Genomic DNA, 19,619 nt, shown 5'->3' with positions numbered 1-19,619 from the left:
GTGGGAGCCAAGGAGTGCTGCTAGACAGGTTCTCAATTGATTTGTTTAGTTCTACATCTTTGTTTCTCCTTCCTGTCAGCTCCCAGCTGCCTCGTGCAGCCAGTGACAGTTTTTGCCCTGTCTCTGCTGTGCTTTGGGCTTTGTACTCACAAATGAGCACAGAAGATAATCACTGAGCAAACAAACCAGGGGATGGAATAAAGAGCTACAGGCTTTGGATTAGATACATTCTACTTGGTTTTGTCAGATAAGGATGTACAAAGGGGGAGGAGGAATATCTTGTTATTGATGGCAGGGAAAACTTGGTTTGCTTTATTTTTGGAATATATGCTATCAGAGACTTCCCCTTGAGCAATTTTTTTGCCTCTCTGTATATCTATTGCATTGCCTATAAACAAGGAGAATAATACTTGAGGAATTATCAGTTTGTAAAATTTAATCTGAGATTTTGTTTGTTAGTGTTTTTAAAGGATTTTGGGATTCTCTGATAGAGAAAAAAACCCAAACTACAAAACATGACCAACTCAAACCCAACTGATAATCAAAATAACTGTTATTTCCCACCTCCTTAGGGAGGCCCTGGAACACACCATCCATATTTCCATAAATAGGATGACTTTGGGATAGCAAAGCTTTGGGTAGCCTGTGACTTTAGCACAGTTAAAACCTCTGCCTCTTGCTCCTCTGGGGCTGAGGATCTTGTGCTTGATGAGAGATTTGGCAGTGAGGACTTTGGGCTATGCATGGTGCAGCTGTGGGGCCATCACTCAGGTACACATGGATAAGGATTTTGCCAGGCAAATTTCCCCTGCTGCCTACCAGATCCAGAGCAACGGGACAATGACATTTATTGCAGGATGTGAGGAAGTTTGTTCCTCTCACCATGGAGGCAGTGGAAATGATAAATATCTCAGGGATGCATGGAACAATTTGGAGGACTCTGGGTGAAGGCAGCCTCCTGGTTCACATACAATGTGCGTGAAAGGGAATCCTTGAAGGCAGATGCACAGAGGTGTCCATATCTGCACTGAGATCAAGGCAATTAGATACCTAATTAGCAATTAGTTCTGTGTGTGAAAAGCTGTGTGCTGACAGGGCTTTAGGTACCTGATTTCTATCTGTGTGCTGACAGGGCTGTTTGAGGCAGGCTGCAATTGTAATCTCCCATTTTACAGAGCTTTCTTAGGAGGTGTGGATAAAGCCATGTGAAACAGAGCCAAGGCTCTTATCTACCAGTCAGAGGAGACAAAAGGTCATAATAAACAGAACTTTTGGGTGTCATTTGGCATCTTCAGCAACCTTGAGTATTGTTCTTGGATATAATTGTGTGCTCTCCCTTCCTGAAAACCTTGTTACCTCCTTAGCCATGTTTAAAAAAAGTGAACAAAGAAATAGCACCCTAGTGAGGAATTAATGTGATCACACTTCCAAATAATTACTGCAGCTTTTCTTGCAGAAGCTGACACCAAGTGTCACCTGTATGTGCAGCCAAAACAGGAGGTGGGGAGACATGGTCAATAAATGAGAAATGCAGGAGAAAATGGCACCAGCATCAAGCTGTGTTCTCCAGAGTATAATATAGTGGACAACAAACAAAACACGTGTAATATCAAGCAAATTTTCCATGTATTGTTCCAGATGTCTAATTTAAATTTGGATCCACCTTGTGACATCAGAGAATAATGGGAAGAGGTTTGCTTTAACTTGGAGGGCTTAGAGAAGTGCAGCTGCAGAACAGGGAGTTTGTTTTTCAAGTAAGATATGATGCTGAGGATAAGACAACCAGGGAGGAATGAAACCACTCTGAAGTCATGGCTAGGACCTCTCTGATAGCTATCAGGGAGGCTGTCATAGAAGGAAGATGAATTTCTCCCACAAGAGAGAATTTCAGAGGAAGCCTTTTGAAAAGAAATGTTCTCATAAGTAAATGGTACAGCTCATATAGATTCAAGGTCAAGGGGTTGATACAACCCCAGTTGCAATGTTAGCAGGAAATAAAAGTGTAATAACAGCAGCTTTTCACTGACATCAGCTCCTTATTTATAGGCACCCTAAGGAGTCTCTACCCTTCAGGACACAGGCTTTATCTTTCTGGAGCGGAAGTTACAAACAGATTCCATTACCAGCTCTGTTTTCAGGCCATGCTATAGATTTTACTCCCAAAGGTGGCTTGACCTGGGTGACTCCATGCTTCCTGAAAATACTAGGAGAATTTCCCCAGAGGTTTAAAGATGAAGGGGCTGTGTATTTTTGAGATATGGATTGTTTAAAAAATTACTCTTGCATTTCAAGTCTCAGCTCCGTTTGTGTCTCTGGGCCAGGCTACACCAAAGGCATGAACAGGCTGTCCCTGGAAGGCTGACAGGGAAGCAGGAGTGTAGAAAGAAAAAGAAGCCATCCTGCCAAGCAGGAGATGGGAAGGGAGGCAAGTCTGGCATAACAAGTAAACAGTTAAGCCATTTTTAATTAATTTTCTTTCAAGGTTGGTAGGGAAATATTTCCATAAACAAGGGAACAAATTGCTTCCAACTTCTTGTTCAGGCATTTGCCTCTGCCTTTTTCCTGGTGTGCCTTGGCTCATGTGAGGGTTGGGAGGAAGGGGCTTGGCCTTTTGAAGCTGGGAAGGGTTGGGGAATTGCTGTTCCCAAAGCAGCTGAGAAAGCCCCACTGTGTCCCTCAGCTCCTGTGAGCAGCTCTGGTTGTTTGGCATTTCTGTGCTTCACCAAAGACCACACAGTGTCTTTCCAAAACCAGCATTTAGGGATTTCAGCTTTTCTTTGTCATGTGCAATAAGCCAGCAGAATTATCCTGAAAAGGCTGTAAATAGTACAAGTACTGTGAGGTCTGGGCAAGGGGGAGGGTGGGTCATGGAAGTTCAGAGCACAAATGAAGAAAAGGGAAGCACAATTATCTGTCAATATCAGCAAGAGGCTAGCTGTATAAAGGGCATTTTCCAAGCAGGTCATTTAAAAAGGCACAGTGAAACCCAGCAGCTTCACTTGTTGGCTCTGTCAGCATCAAGATTTCTCCCAAACCACACACCACGTTTAGAGTTCACTGCAGCTTCCTCCCTGCCTTACTGAGGATGTTTGCCGCAGTTTCCCAAGCTGATAACCTGTGTACCAAGTGCTGCCTAAAGCTTAGAAGGCCAGCTGCTGTCTGCTGTGTTTGCACTGATTCTGATCCCCTTGGTCCTGCCAGGATACTGGGGCAGGGCTGCTCCCTCTGCAGAGAGCCTGTATCAGTGGGAAAAGCCAAGACAAAATTCAGTTTTAGTCACAAACAGGCTGGGTTTGGGATGAGTTTCTAACCTCACTGCCTCTGTTTGCATGCCTGAGTAAATTATAGGTATTGCATAGACAAGCATGAAACCAGTGGGGAAGGCATGGCCACAGTAGTCAAGGCATCCCAGTAAATCTCTTGGGAACTCTTCCTCACCATTGCAAACTCTTTGTTGAGGATCATCTGCTCCATCAGTGAGGACTCATTGTGGAAGAGGTGTGGCTGCATGTGACTCCACATGTGGGGAAACCACCAGAATTCATCCACAGATCTCAGCAGCAGGTCATCACCCTCATCCTCCTCCTCAGTCCCTGCAGAGGGAAGAAAGGGACAAAAAAGTTACTAGAAAGCAGAAAAGGCCCGTAATTGCTTTTTAAACACAGAAGAGTCTGCCAAAAACCCTAGTGTCCTTGGCTTGTCTTACTGTGTTCCTGTTATGTTTACAAACTATGGGAATATTAAATATAAACAGTAGGACTTTCTTTTTAACATATATGATCTTCAAAACCACCCCCTCCCCATTTTCTTTATTTGCTTTATTTTAATGCCACACTATCTTTTTATCCCCATAACGTGGCAGATGGATTTAACATGACAAAACAGTGTCAGGAATATTAATGCTGTTTTCCAGGTCTTTTGAAAGCTGGACAAATGATGATGTTTGATATTAAAGAAAAGGTATCAGTTATTTTCCCTTTTGTCCTGATAATAATGTCACTGTTAAATACAAAGTACTCTCCATAAAGGCAACATATGGATAAAAATGAAATCTTATCAATGATTCCCCTCTATTCTCCTTATAACTGCCGCTTTATTAGCCTTGGTTAATTGAAATCTGATCATTTCTGGTAAAGCGTGGAACAAATTTTAAAATACAATTAGGTGGAAAGCATGAAGCTGTAATGGCATAAGACTTCCAAATATTTCTTAGGGTTCAGTATTCAATTTTGGCCAGATTTAATCTTGAAGGAAACTCAATAAAACCTCCTGTGTTAGTGAAGGGTATCTGCTTCAGGCAGAAGTGAGACTATGTGGCTGTAACAAAGAAAACCTTCCATCTGAGAGAGGACACAATGCTGCTCCCCCCATCTGCAGACACATGTGCCCTGCTTTTCCAGCCTGGAAAGGCACAGTGATATTCCAGTAGCTTCACCTTCAAGCTACCCAACAATATTTGTTTTTTAGCACATTTCCTTCGTGTTCTTTGCCATTTGAATGCTTTCATTTTGCCTTAGTCGAAGAAATAATTGCCAAAATCAGTCTCCTGATGCAAACACAGAAATCCTATCTTCTTACAAGCCCTTCAATGTTTTGCAAAACTCATTGGAAGCAAAAGCTTCACGGATGTCACTGTTTACTGGGCAGGAACATCCAGAGATGCCTGTTCAGTGCCTGCACTCTAGCTCTTGGCCTTTATTTTCCATTTCTGCAGTGGTTTTTGAAGAATGCCACTACACAAGGAGAGCAGTACTTTGAAACTTTCTCCCAGAGTCACTGAATCCCTTTGCTCCCCTCTTTGCAGGACTCTGCAAGTTCTAAGGAAGCTGCTCTCCTATGATGGGAGTGCTTCAGGAAAAAGAAAACAACCTTGTTTACTGGAGAATTCCATACTGAAAAGAAAGGCCTGATGGCTGCTCCCTCTGTGCCCTGCATTTTGGGAGTGACTGCTGGCTGGTTTTGGGGTTTGTGCTTCACTTGCAGTCACTCAGGCATGGGCAAGGGAAGAAACTTAACCCAGGCTTTCAAAATGGGACAGAGTAGGGAGAAAATGGAGTTTGTGAGGCAGCTGAAGGTCTCTTTGATAAGCCCAAGTTAGGGATGGAGAGGAAACAGGTGGGTATTTGAAATACATAAAGAACTACAAGCAGAGATTGTAGATTTAGGTCAAAGTAAAATTTAGTGCCTTATTAACTTCTGAAGGAGAGTGTGGTTCTTGAAAAAAATCCTACTTTTCCCCATTAATTTTTTTGTAAATTTAGATATACACCTAATAAAAGTTTGCGCTTTTACTATAACAAAACCCAAACAAGATGAAGCATAATGCTTTCCATTTTAAAGAAGAATCAATAGATGTTCCACCATTTCAGTGTCCAAAGGGGTAAAGACACACTATGGATGAGCTGCTCAGGTACACAAGGATGCCCTTGGTGTTTTCCTGAAAAATGTGTGGTGGTAAATGTTAGTGTTATAAGGGAGGCAAAGTGATTGCAGAGATCTCTCTAATTCCTCAGGAGACAGAGTAAGGTTTTTCAGGTGTGATAGGTATGCTGAAATATAAAAGATTGGGAAAATCATGTCTCAGAGCCTCTGAATATTTAGAAAGGGAATGTTTAAAGCTACATTTTAAATTCTGTCACCTATTTAACTGCATGAAGTTCCTTCTTACCTGTGTGGTAAAATTTTCCTGAAAATCCAAGGTTGAAGGTAAAATTTGCAACCTGAGTGCGCAGTAAATTTTGAGTCTCTAGTAAAGCCTGAAATAAATAAGAAATGAACATGGATTTAGAAAAATTAATATTATTTTGGGCTCACCTTTTTTTATAGGACTATTACAGAGAGCTTAATGCTCCATGAGAGTTTGATGGGCTAGGAAAGGTAGTGGGAGTGCCTGAGTGTCCAAGGAGGTGATGGTTCTGTGCCTTGGCCCAGGATGTTTTCCCCTGGAGCACTGATCCATGGCAGGACTTGAATCCAGCCACTCAGAGGCAGCAATATACTGGCTCACTTCATTAGTGAAGCTTGAGAAAATATGCTTAAACCCCAAAATAAAATTAGGAGTACTACTCATCATCTAGGCATGAAGGTGTTGGGATTTACTTACCTGCAGGACCATTTTGGGCTGTGTCTGAATAGCAAATTCAGGCTTAAGTGGGAATGAGCAAAGCTTCAGGTTTGGCCTGTGGTAGAAGTTGTGTCCATGTCATAAATGCATTTTAAATTTAATTAATGTTTATGTTTATTCTCTCATCCAAGCTAAGATAAGCCCACTGGAAATTAAAGGAAGGAAAGGGTGCTGTTTATGGAAGAAATAGTCTTGGCCACTTGTCTAATTTTTGTCCTGGACATATTTCCAGCTACTAGGGAAAGGGAGAAGATGCTTAAGCCTGTGTGAGCTTTACTTGGTGTTTACTACTGGTTGTTAGCTCTGCACTGCTCCTGCAGCTGCTCCTTGTGTGCAGATCTGCTTTGGGTTCCCAGCCCCTGGAATTTGGGGGTGCTGCATGTGAGATGGGGAGTGCATTTCTCTCCCTATTGGCCTTGCCAATGCTGAATAGGTTATAAACTCTGTTTCCATCAATTTCCTGTGCCTCCATTATGTGGCCCTTGAGAACTTTTCCTATTATCTATTAATAACACTCCTATTGATTGGACCTTCATGTTCTTGTAGAGTTCAAAGATAAAATGGTTGCAGTGGTTTACACCCTACCCCAGCCCAGCTAATATCCTTCATTTGAAAAAATTACATTCTGTGCGGTTGTAATTTCACTTAACTTGGCAGGAAAATAGTTTTTTGATTTAATTTAAGCAAGGACCAGCACCCCCTACTTGGGACCAGAACCCAAAAGTATCTCCAGTGCAGGATAAACCATGAAAGCAGGGTTTAAGCAGCTGAGGTGTGTGAGTGTAATACAAGAGACTTCCAGGCAGGGTGCATCTGCCTTGATTTTTTAAAATAGAAACATGCTTAGGGTGGCAAGGAAGATGTAAAATTGAGATGGTGTTTCTCAGCTGCAACAGTCACCAAGCAAATTCCTCTCCTTGCTGAAGGAAATACAGCAATCTTATGACAGTAAATCTTGTGCTTTGGCATTAAATATTAAGGTGGTTGTATGGTTTCCAGCCTATTTTGCCAGACATTTAGTAAGTTGATTATTTCAATCCTGTGACAATTTCACATGTGGGACTATATTTACACAATGTATAACAAGTAAACATTCACTAAAATGCAAAACCTCAGAGATGAACACCACTGTTAGCTGAGACATTGAGGAAATTCCCCAGCTGGTAAAAACCACCACTAAATTGACACCATTAAAGTCAGAAGCGTAGAATCAGAGTTGTTATATCTTAGAAGATAACTTTCCAAGCTATCTAGAGCCTTTTAGATATGTTGAGAAAGACTGATGGGCTGAGCAAAATCAATTTAATTTTCCTTTGAGGGAAGAACATCTTGAGAAATTATCATCACTTAAGGTGCAGTAGGAGAAGGGGCAGGGAACAAACATCATTTCATCACCTGGGCTCCTCTCCTGCTCCCCTCACATCTCAGCAAGATGACAGAGCTGCAGGATAGGCAGAGCCTTCCAGCCCAGCCAGGCTCATTAAAAACACAGAGCGAGGATTAAGATGTAAATCCTGGAACCTGCAGCGTGTCAAGCTTTTTCCTCTGTCTAAAGGGCAAATCTGTCACTCAAACTGGCTTTGGCTTAGTCCTAAAGGCTTTTTTCTTGCCATTTCAATTTCCATATATGCATATTAATTTATATAATATGCAGCTCAATTTTGCTGTCATGACCTCCCCTCCTTTTAATGCTAAGAAGATATTGTCAGCTAAGGCAGTCCAAACTCATTTTGTCACTGCTTGTCTGTGTGGAGGAAGGGCACTCATTTATTCCACACCCTTAATATGGAACAACTTTTTAGGTGATTAGGGTCTGCCTTCCCTATCTTTAATGAAAGAGTGCAGAAGCTGCATATCCCTGGCACCCAGGGCCAGAAACCTTCCTGGGATTTGCACGGGCTCCATGGGAGGCAGAAGGTATTTATTTTATTTGATTCTGAAGGCTCTGCAAGATGGAGAAGGGCTATTGAATTTTAACAGCTGGAAAGCTGTTCCCTTTCCAAGGCCAGGTGCCACACAGCTATTCCCACTCTGCCTGCTGTCCTTGGCTTCACAGGTATCCCCCCCTTCCCTGGGGGCTCAGTGCCCTCCATCCCACCCCTGTCGCCACTGCATGCCTGTGGAAGTAAAACCAGCATTCCCTGTTGAACCACAGGTGGTTATTTTTGGACAGCTGAATAGATCATGCTTACTAATTATCACTTTCCAGGGAAAGAGCCACGGAGCACACAGTGCAGGGACAAACAGGCACGTCTCTGTGCCTGGCTAAGCAAAGACAGGGCTTTTTTTAAGGTAATCTAAGCTGCACTTTCAAATACAAGCCCTTAATTGCCTGGAATCTCTCAAAACTCACGGATTTAACTTGATTAATTGATTCTTTGCTTTGTCAGTGAAGCTTTTCTCTGACACTCACAAAATACAGTTTCTTCATTATATTGCATTCAGTAGCTTTTTACATTAATCCATATAATTACCTTTTCTAAATTTGAAGTTGCTGTGTCTTTATTCCTCATAACTGGTGCGTCTATTAGGAAGAAGTTGATATTTCCCTGCTATGTCCTTGTTAATTCTAACTCTATCCCTCATTTACATAATAAACTTTTTGGGGCGATTTCTGCAGGAATATTTCATGCCTAATAAGAAGCAATTTGCTTTCCTTCATTAAGTACATTAAAACTTCATGCCCCAGACATCATTGACTGTAAACATTTGATTCTGCTCAAATTTAATGCACCAAGGCATTTTGCTCTGCCAAATTAGGTTTATTTACGTGCTATGTTCTGGATTGTTAGCTGCTAATGAGACTTTGGCTCTTATTGCTCTAAGGCCTGAACAGTAACCTCATTTTAATGAGTTCATTATTTGCTGCCTTCTGAGTGGAAGACAACAAATTTTCCTTTTAATTAAAGGTCAAAACACCTCTGGCTGAGGGAAGTGTAGAAGTTATCAAATCCTAAGAGAAGGCAAATGAATGACACTGTGTGATTTTGATGCCAAGCATGGGCTGGCCAGGCTGAGGTAGAAGGTGCCTCTCTGGGGAGCAAAACTCCAAATCTAAGTGAAGCGATAACAATGCTAAAATGCATACTGGATTTCTGAAGACATTGTTAAGGCAAAACAGAACTTGAAAATCAGCCAAAGTAATTAAAGAGGTTTTCCTCCCCACCCGAAGGTCTGAGTGGATCAATAGAGCTGCTAAAGCACGAGCCCTTCCTTGCATGGGCAGTGGTGTTTGGGGTGAGGGGGACAGATGTCACATGGATTGAGCTAGCACAATGGAATCTCATATTTTTATTGGGGAAAGTGAGGCAGATATTGGGGCTCCATGTTGGGGCTGTTTGTAGGGAGACAGATGTACATGCAGCTGTGGGCTGGTGTGTGTGCAACTGCACAGACAGGGACTGGTGCTCGCTGGAACTTCAGTTAAACCAAAAAAGGATTCATTATGGGAATTGATGCACAGATCCTTGTCCTTCTTCTAGTATTCTATTAGCCAGTATTGTTTCATATGCCTTTCATTCTGTTCCCACAGCAGGTAACAGCATTAGAGACAAGAAAGGCTCTTGGGAAAGAAAGGATCAGTGCTTGTGAGATCAGCTGGTGAAAACTTAGTCTTGTTTTGGAGGAAAAATCCTGAAAGTCTCTGAGATGTAGACATTGTTTAGCTTGAAAACTGCAGCTGTCAGAACATCTTTATGACACCTCTAAACATTATTTCTGCAAAGTAGAACCAAACTCCTGACACTCAGAGGTGTCTCAGGAACATTGCCAGAAACTGAGAGCATCAGGAAAAGCACAGGAGGAATATAAGATTTGCAGGACTGAACATTTCCCCAGCGTGGAGCAGCCAGCCTGGCATTTCATTAGGGCTCCTGCTCATACATGTGCCCTTCCAGAGACAATGCTGTGAATGTGAATTTTGGGAAGCAGCAAAACCTCCAGATCTTGGAGGTCCATGGCAGGATCTGTGTGGTTGTGGTGCTCTGGGGCATTCCACGAGGGAGAGCTGCCTAAGGAAACCCCATCCCAATTTACTGCACAGTCTCCTGGTGAGGATGCACAATGGGTAAGGCAGGTGAGGAAGTTCTTCACTCAGTCTGGAAGGAGATCTAGGCAAGGAGGGGAAGTTGGATATCCCTGCTTTGCAGTGTATCTGTAATTTGCTGTCATCCTGAGTTATTTGACTTGTACAGACTGTTTGAGGAAGTGTTTCTGGCACAGGAGGATGTGCCAGTGCCTGGCTTCCCAGGGGTGCTGGCCAAGGTTACACTGTCCCATCGCCTTCTGAGGGGTATGACTGAGAGTCTTGCCAAAAATGGGCTCTCTTGCCATTACTCAAAGTCGTTATTCATTTGGGAGCAGATCCTAGTGCTGGATAGTGATTGCACTGCTGCAGGTTTCTGCTCTTTGGTGTGTGTGTATAAAATATGGATATGCTCACCATATACACAATACTTTTTATTTATCTATACTGTGGGCAGAAAATACGTGCAAATATTTGCACATACATAACTTTAACATTACCTCTGCTTTGAGCTGGGGCTTAGATTAGATCACCTCCAGAAATTCCTTCCAACCAAAATTGTTTTTTCACTTCCAGACAGTTTTCTCAGGCTTCTGTGGCACATAGTTGTTATTAATACCAAGAACATGGTATTAATAACAACTTTTTAATGCATTTATTCATTTTTGTCCCTAACATGTCCTTAATGTTTGTGCAGCTACATAGCCCTGTGGTTCATTCCCAAGCTGTTCTGTGCAGCAATTTTCTGCTGGTCTGTGCAAAGCTGGAGGGCTACAAAGTAATAGTTTTTACTCTAAATTTCCAGCTGAAATTTTTTGGAAGGAAAAAAGAAAAAGCAAAGAGTACTTCCAGCAATATTTCATTGCACTGCAAGCAGCTGCTGTCAGGATGTGATTTTCTGATTGCCTCTTCCTGCTCTTGCTCCCTCCCTGAAATCTATGCTAGGATAAAAAAATCTGACTAAGCGTGCTGTGGTCTTGGCAATTTTCAAAGCTGGTGGAATTGGAATTGATAGGAATACCACAACACAGTTAAAATCATAGTAATGACTGTAAGGAAGGTGTGAAATAACTAGCCACTGCTCTTTTCTGACAGGAAAGCTGTCAGTAAAAAAGTGATGTCTAGCCTGACATTACTGATGGGGTCACTGCAAGACCAGGATTTTAAGTTCCTTATTTTCAGCTTTGAGATTGGACCATAAATTTCTGTCATAAGGGGGACAATCAACTCAGCTGTATCTGCACTTGTTAAAACTCAGCTTGCTGAGGAATTTTTAAGCCCAGGGAAGCTGAGTTGATGATTTCTGTGTGCTGAGGATTTTAGCCCACTTCCCATGCTTATAGCAGATAATACCAGAGTGTAGGAATTAGCAAGAATCCACATTATTGACTTAGTGGCTAGAGTTTGAAAGCAGTTCAGGCATTGGTGTTAGTAAAATCTTTAATGGGATTTTGAAATCACTTGTCCTGTACCCTATGCCAAACCTGACTGGAATTGCAGGGCCTGGATCAGAGGGAAACTGCCAAACCTCACAGACCTGGAGACGCTTCTCACCCACTCCTTCCTGCAAATGGTGCCACTCCCAGTGCTGGCTGCAGAGCACTGGGCACAGCCAGGGCTTTGGCCCTGCCTTCCCTAGGGCTGGGACTGCATTTCCTTCTGTTTTTATTCCTGTGAAGCAGCCTGCTAATCCATAGTGCCATATAAATAATTAACAGGGAGCTCTCAGCTGGGGCTGAACACAGCCAGCTCTGGCTGCAGATCTATTTTTCATTGTAGAGCTATTACCTGAGCCTGTTCAGCATTTCCCTGGAGTTTGCTGCCTTTGTGTGAGGCCTGACAGGATAGGTGGGTTTCTTTGAAGCAAGAAACAGGTGATGATTTGCAAATACTTGTGTAGTATGTTTATTGGAAACAGGAAAAAAGATGTTTTTACTTCTTGAATGGAATAACCCACTTTATCAGATCTGTTTCTGCTGCTGTGCTGTAACTCTGTCCTGAAGTCAGAAAACTGTCAGGAGCCTACCTGCATTTAATTTGACCTCGAGGAGTGCATCTGTCCCAGTAGAGGTTCAACCAGTTGCAGCAGAAGGAGATGAATGGGGGGATCCTGCAGCAAATTTACTACTTGCTGATGACTAAGTGGTGAATAACATCCCTGAGAACTCAGGAGGTGGCTCTTGATTTAGTATTAGAAGAGATGATGCTGAGTGTGACACAGCCTGGCAATGAGAGCACCCTGACCAACTGCTCAAGTGTGGGTGCACACATACATAAAAATATCCATGGCAATCATCCAGTCTCTCTTCTTGGAAAAAGGAATTCCTGGCCTTGTTAGAGCATCTAGCAGCAAAAAACTCAAATGAAGAGCAGGGGGACAGTCTAACAGGGCAGAAAGTATGAATGGAAAATGGGGAGCATGACTAAGAAGCAGGGTTTATTTTAACAGGGCCACACAGATGAGTTAAGGCAATTGCTCTCATTCTGGGGAGGATCAAAGGCATTAGGCCTGGCTGGGAGCATCCACAGGAGCTGCTGCAGGAGCTGCAAGAGCAGGGAGTGGCTGCAGTGGCTCCCTGCCAGCAGTGATTGCTGCTCTGTGTCAGAAGAGAGAAGATTTACAGCCTGTTTGGGGCAGCACTGAGGGTCTCCAGTATCAATCACTGCTGATGCTGAAGGATTTTCTAGGAATACTAACCAAATGTGCTGCCAAGTGCTGGAGAGGAAAAGCCAGCCTGTGCCCAAGCTGAGAGCAGGGGGCAATCCCCTGGGCTGTGGGGAGCTGCTGGCACAAGCCCAGGGCTGAGCAGGATCCCTCCCTGCAGGTCCATGCAGCAGGGCCAGGAGCTGGTGGCACTTGGAGCAGAGCAGCGAGGGGGTTTAGAGATTATTTCTTATCAGTTCTGACTTTTGAGAAGCTTAAGCATCTCCAGTGATAGAAATCTCTTGAGGAACGGCTCTTCAGGCAGGGGAATCAGGGGAAGGCAATCTGCCAGTGGGAGATCAAGGATTATTGGTCCAGTTTTTGAAACAATGTGATCAGGAATGCTTGTTTTGATTTCAGTGGCTCTGCTCCCTGTGGCTGCAGTTCAGCCTGGCCAGCACAACAGCTCCATGAAATAAAGAAGAGATGCTCTATTTCCCCATATCCAATCTGCACAAGGCAGGTGGGGTTTGTCTCTCTCTAATTCCACTGTAGAGCTCCCAAGAAAGAGGCCCAAAAGGCAGGGACAGAGTCCTCATGTCAGCTCTGATCAATCACAAAATTAATCCCTAAAATACAAATTGAATGGCAAAACTATCTCAAGACTTTACAAGGGACAACATCAAGGTCTAAGGTAGTACGTTAATAAAAAATGGTTGCTGAGCCATAGTGGTCCTGTGGCAGAAAACTGTGCTGGTGTCAGTCACTGTGCTGCATGTCATCCACCTAAAACCCACACTGCTCATTAGTTAGCTCAGGTCATGATTAGGCCATGCCCAAAAAAAAGGATCAAAGTCTCTCTCTCTCCTTGGCGCAGTACAAATATAGGGTAAAAGACAAGTAACAGCAACAACTGCCTTTTTGTTGAGTTGTATATTCTTTCTTTTTCTTGTGTTTTGGTGCTTCAGACTTGTTTTCTTAAGCAAAAAAAAAAAAAAAAATTACAAATAAGCTCTACAATCTGTTACAGGTGGGTACTCAGTTGCTATAAATTATTTAAAGGCCAGACTAATGGAGGCTACCTTATTTATCTTCTTTAATTTATGGACTTGGATCTACTAAGGTTTAATCAGAGTGGTTTTCTGTTCCTTCACTGCCCTTGGAAATCATTCACTTGGATAGCTTGTCACAAAAATAAAACTTTCTTCAAGTTCTCATCATGTACATTCATCTCAAAATTCTGAGCACCTACCAGCAATGTCAAATCCCTGCCTTAAATTTACTGCTCAAAAACTACCTGCTGTATATGCTTTGTGGTGGGGAATTAAGGGGTTTTTTTCTGCACACATTCAATCATAGAGGAGAGATTGGAGCAGGTGATACATCCTGAACTGAGGTGTGTCCTTCAGGGCTCAGAATGGGCGTGCTGGCACAAGGATGGATGTGTCCTGTGGCTTTAAGAGAGTGCCTCCATGTTTGGGGCTTTTCCCTGTGTGAGTCTGCCCATTGCCCACCCTCTCCATAAAAATCAGCATCCAGGGAAGTCTGGAGAACTGTTTTCCTTGGTTATTGTGAAACTTTCATTTTGCAGAATCTTGATGAGTAAGGGTGTGCTTTAAAAACCACTAGGATTAAGTGTTGCTTTTTAAAATTTTTGAGATGCTTGATACTTGTCTGGCAGAGCTTAACTTCTCTGACCTTTCTTCCTTCTTTGTGATGCTGCCTTCCATTATCCAGGGAGCTGGCTTCAGTGTTTTGATAACTAGAATCGGATGTTTCTGTGGAACGAAAAGGGAATTTCCAGGCAAACGTTCTCACTGCATCTCTTTCACCAGAGATCAGAGTGCTTCTGCCACCCCCTGCTCCATCAGGTTCGGTGCAGAGGGAGCTAAAGCCTTTATTGTCCTCCAGGATAGGTTTAAAATCCCTCCATCCCAGAAAATCCTCCTGCTTACCACTGCTTTATTATCCTTCCCAGCATGAAGACAGCATAGTGAGCTGTCCAGAGGAGGAGGCTGGAAGATCCAAAGTTAAATGGCAATGCCCATGTTACACTTCCACTCAGTTCTCTTGAACAGAAACATGAAAGGCCAGTATGTTGTCCAACAAAATCAACCCAGACCACCAACTGAGGCTGGCACATTTGAAATGAACCATTGCAGAACTTTCAGTAGGCTACTTCTTCATAAAACTAGGTGATTTCAGGTAAAATTGAGAACAAATCTCTTTAACAGTCAAAGGAAATGTTTCATGTTCAAAAGTATCACCACACCTTCCCATATGTGGGAAAATTACACTCAGAGAAAAACTGAAGTACTGCTGTTCCTCAGATCACTCTGGAATAGAACCTGGCAAAAAACTCAAACCTGCACCTTGAGACATTCAAGTGGTGCAATGTAATTGTGGAAAAGTGATGGAATCTTTCAGTCCTTGCGGTAGCTTCCTAGGGAGGAAACTCCTGCTAACAGGAAGCCCTTCTACATGGTTTTTCCAGCCTTTTTCTATGTGTACTGGAATGCTCTTCCCAGGGAGGTGGTAGAATCACCATCCCTGGATGTGTTTAAAAAAAGACTGGACATGGCACTTGGTGCTATAGTCTAGTTGAGGTGTTAGGGCATAGGTTGGACTCGATGATCTTAGAGGTCTCTTCCAGCCTCATTATTCTGTGATTCTGTGTGAGTGCCCACAGAAAGCCAGCTGCTCCCAAGCTCCCTGAGCACATCCTAGAGGAGCAGTATGTCTTCCAAGAGTAATAATGGCTGATGGCAATAATAACCCAGTGAAAAATCAGTGTTTGTGATCCTTTCCTAAGTCTCCTAATAGTTGAAACTCATGGCTTTTCTCTGAATTCACATCCAGGAGCACCCTGGTTGTGAGCCCTTGTGGTGATAGGTCTCCAGCACGTGGGAACAGGGAGGAGAGCTGATCTCACCAGCACATGGAATACTTGCATGGCATTGTCTTAAAAAAGACAATGCACATCATTTGAATAATGCCAAGAGTGCTAAATTGGGACAGAAAGGTTGGGGGGGAAGGTTTGGTTTTTGCTTACAACAGATTGCTGTTTCAGAGCCATTCATATGCATTTTGGTGGCAGCCAGAAAGTGGCTGAGGCAGTTAACTTTTAAATCTACTTGCTTTTGATCTTAATCATTAAAGGCAGCACTTTTCCCTCTTAAATATTCCCATTGAAAACTGTAGCTACTTACAGTGTAAAGTAGGAATTAATGTAACACAGGATCATTAAACTGGGAAAAATATGTTCCACAAACTATCAAGCTTTTAATTATAGTTGTTACACTAAATTTCCACTCATTTCTGAAGTGAGAGATTCTGTTACTCTCACAGCTGAAGGGTAATGCCATAATTTTATATTATATGGGAATAGCTGTTTAGAAATGACAAATACTGAATTGCTGTGACAGGCTTTGCTTGGGTAATGCTCTGCTAGCCCAACAGGTCTATTTGGCAAGGTGTACATCCAGAGCCTGGATATAATTTGCAGCTGTAAAATGAGAAAGAGCTAAAAGCTGTGTGCTTTTTTTCCATAGTGGAAAACCTTCCTTACACCTCAGGCTCTCCTTTGAGCTGTGCATTCCCCTTGTTTGCCCCCTCTCTGCTCTGCTGGGGTTCAGCACACCCATGTGTTAGGTCACCAGTGAAATGAATAATCCAGAATATTTCTGTGGGTGCAATCTCAGCTGGCTTTGAGCAGTTGAAGACAGAAAGGTGGTTTTAACCATCCTACAGTGGGCTCTTCCCAGGCACAGGTTTCCTGCCCAAAATTGCCTCTGGTCTTTAACACTCACCTTGCAATATTTACAGCAGGGATGGGTGGGTTTTGTTTCCTGATAATGTACTGGGAGCCTGTGCCCAGATACAGCAGAAATAAGAGGGAAAGCATATGGGAAACCATATTCCCTTTCCTAATAACAAATACAGAGGAATTACACTTGATAATACCACAGACATGTTTGTTTATGATGCACATAAATCTTGGGATATGTTACTAGGAAAAGACATGCAGAGCTTTTTTATTAAAGAATTCACATTCTACAGATGAACCTATTTTTTAAATGTAATGCATTATTGTTGTTATTATTGTTACTATTAACCATGCAGAGCATAGCCTCAGCAGTTCACACTTGTCCCTGGAACTCCTAAATTAATAAGATTATAGAGTATTTAATCTCTATTAATTGTAGATTCATATAGATTAATGCTTATTTATGCATGTATATTCAATTAATTCCCAAACATGTGTGCTAATTTGTTGAAAAACCTACAGTAAATATTATTACAAAGGAGGTCTCCAGTCTTGTGACCCTCAGGGATTAAATATTACTGGAAAATGGACAAAGCACTTTGATCCTCATCCCCTGAGCCTGTCTCCCTTGTCCTGCTCTTCACCAGGCTGCTTTTTCCCAGGTACAACTTGCTGCCCTCGAAGAACAATTGGGTCTCCACCAAAAAAAGCACTTGTGCTATCAAGAATCACTGACAGCTTGAAGAGCCAGTATTTCATCAGGTTTGGGCCAGGCAGGCAAATACAGTCTGCTGTCAAAAATGTGAATTCCATCATTTTTTATACCATTTTTTACTAGAAGGGCTGATGTTTTGGGGTGAAAAACACACAGGTGCTGAAGCCAATGGTTTTAGTGGAGTCTGATTCAATCCCAGCAGTTCAAGTGAAATATTGAGACAACTTTTAGGAATTGCCTCAGTGTTGCTATTTTAGATTTAATATGTAATGTAAAAGCTATGTTAATAATTTTGTCTTTTAACTAAAATGAAGAGGCAACAAAAACCTGAAATATCCATTTCCTGGGAAATTCTTGTATTAAAGGAGTGTCTCAGCAAGTGTGAATTACTTGCATTTTTTAATTTCTGGAAGATCAGCAATTCCAAAGCTACATTTAATTATGATCTTTTGAGTTTATTTTTTTAATATTCTATGAACTGCCCCCTTTTCCTTTAGTCTGCCAGAGCAGATGAGCTGGCAGAACACAATTTAGTTTGAATCATATTCCAGTGAAACATTGTGCATTTCATAAATCAACATTTTGCCACGGGAAGCTGTTTCACTGGAGCAATCCATGTTGATCAAGTAACAGGAATATAAACTTCATTTTCCTCTGCCTTGTCACTTTGCCATTTTAGAAGGATTTTCCACCCATTTATAAGTATAGGGATAAATGGCTAAAGAAGTAGGATGGAAGGAAAATTAAAATCCTAACCTTTAACACTTTGAATTTTTCCATATCTTGATCAGAAAGTATTGGGAAGGTGGTATTAGATTTAATAGATTTAGTTTGTGTTTTTTCAAAACTAAATGCTAAAATTCAAATTAAATGATGGCATCCATTAAAAAATTAAACTCTGACATAAGGGATTCATCCTTTACCAGGCAGAATTATTAAAAATAGCAGGGATGTGATGTGCCAGAGAAGCTGAGTGTGTCCCACACCACAGATCCCACTTGTGTTTGCGTGTTGTCTGGATGAGAAATGGGAACAGCAGACTAAGAAAGTGCTGGTACTTAGCAGAAAGAACAGAAACACAGACAAGAGGAAGGCTTACAAATATTTAGAGAAAATTTTCATGGCTTGGTAAAGGACGTTTAAAATTTGTGCTTCTGAAGAGGAAAAAAATACTTGATCAATGGCTTTGTTTCCTAAAGAAAGCCATGAAGTGTTTTAACTAATACACTGGTTTGCAGGAAATTCTTATTAGCTTGTCCTTTAATTTTCTTGTAAGTACTGAAAATTAAATTCTTAATGGAATTGAATAAAAATGGTTTTGTTTTCTCCCTGACATTTCTGGAGAGAAATTGTTAACTAACTTAACTTTATATCTTAAGATATTATCTCTAAAATGGGTGTGACTATTTAAGTTATAAATTACCATATTTAACATTAGAAATTTTGTTGACACAAAATGACAAAGTTAAATTACTAAATAGTCTTATATTAGAATTTCCCATGAGGTGAAAAAAACTCTGTAGTACTTTGTTGGGTTTTTTTTCTGCCTGGATGGAAAGAAGACAGGTGGAGGTGTAGAACACTGGGAGTAAAAGCAGTTACTGAAGGGATCTTTGGCCATATTCACAGAAAAGACAAAGACTTTAAGACTTAATTTCTGTGACGATATGTATGTAAAGCTATAGAGGTGGGTGGATATGTCTAAGGATTTGAAGCCAGACATAGTCAAATATTTGGTTTTATACTTCATTGTGACACAGAGGTTGACAGAAAACTCATGGTTAATTATTGCTAAGTAATTGGAGTCTCAAATTTCTCATTTTCTCTGGGAGATTTTCTCAGTTTCTCACCTGTTTGTCCATCCCTCCCTCTCCACCCTTTTCCTGGGCACTGCCACTTGCACATCATTTGAATAATGCCAAGAGTGCTAAATTGAGCTTTTGCTCCAAGTGTTCCTCCTGCTCCCATTTGGATGACAAAGGCTTATTTAAAGTCACTTAAGTAACGCTGCTCCTGAAGGAGCTGCATTATGGATGGGCTCCTGCTAATGTGTTTATTGCTGCTTCAAGTGCTTTTAAGGCAATAATTATGACTGCTCTTGCAGTCTGCACTGCCTGGCTCTTCTACAAGGCCATTCCATCATTGCAGAGTGTTGTTTTCTGTGCAGGAAGCAGCTGCTAGGGCTCCTTTTTAACTAATATGTGTTGTTTTAAAGCTCAGGTTAATGCAGGTCTCTGGAGGGGCTGATATTAAGCAGATGTGTTTTTTGGCTCCTGTGGATTCCCTAAGTGAGGCTAAATTAAATAGAGTACCACGTGTATCCTGGAAATATATTCCATTTTGATA

At 41.9% G+C, this 19,619-nt stretch overlaps 1 protein-coding gene across 3 annotated transcripts in view; it reads right to left on the bottom strand.

The window, feature by feature from the left end:
- The window catches only part of LOC118686161 (bifunctional heparan sulfate N-deacetylase/N-sulfotransferase 4), a 66,149-nt gene that overhangs the window by 26,425 nt on the left and 20,105 nt on the right, over nt 1-19,619 (bottom strand). For all 3 annotated transcript variants that reach the window (XM_036382207.1, XM_054514638.1, XM_036382208.1), the window contains exons 3-4: nt 5,669-5,756; nt 3,439-3,593 (exon numbers count right to left, since the gene is read on the bottom strand). In XM_036382207.1, the coding sequence (XP_036238100.1) occupies nt 3,439-3,593; nt 5,669-5,756 (243 nt within the window). The remainder of the gene's footprint in view (nt 1-3,438; nt 3,594-5,668; nt 5,757-19,619) is intronic.

This window comes from Molothrus ater, chromosome 4, assembly GCF_012460135.2.
Source record: "Molothrus ater isolate BHLD 08-10-18 breed brown headed cowbird chromosome 4, BPBGC_Mater_1.1, whole genome shotgun sequence".
In the NCBI taxonomy this organism is placed as follows: domain Eukaryota; kingdom Metazoa; phylum Chordata; class Aves; order Passeriformes; family Icteridae; genus Molothrus; species Molothrus ater.
This window is presented reverse-complemented; position numbering and strand designations above follow the sequence as displayed.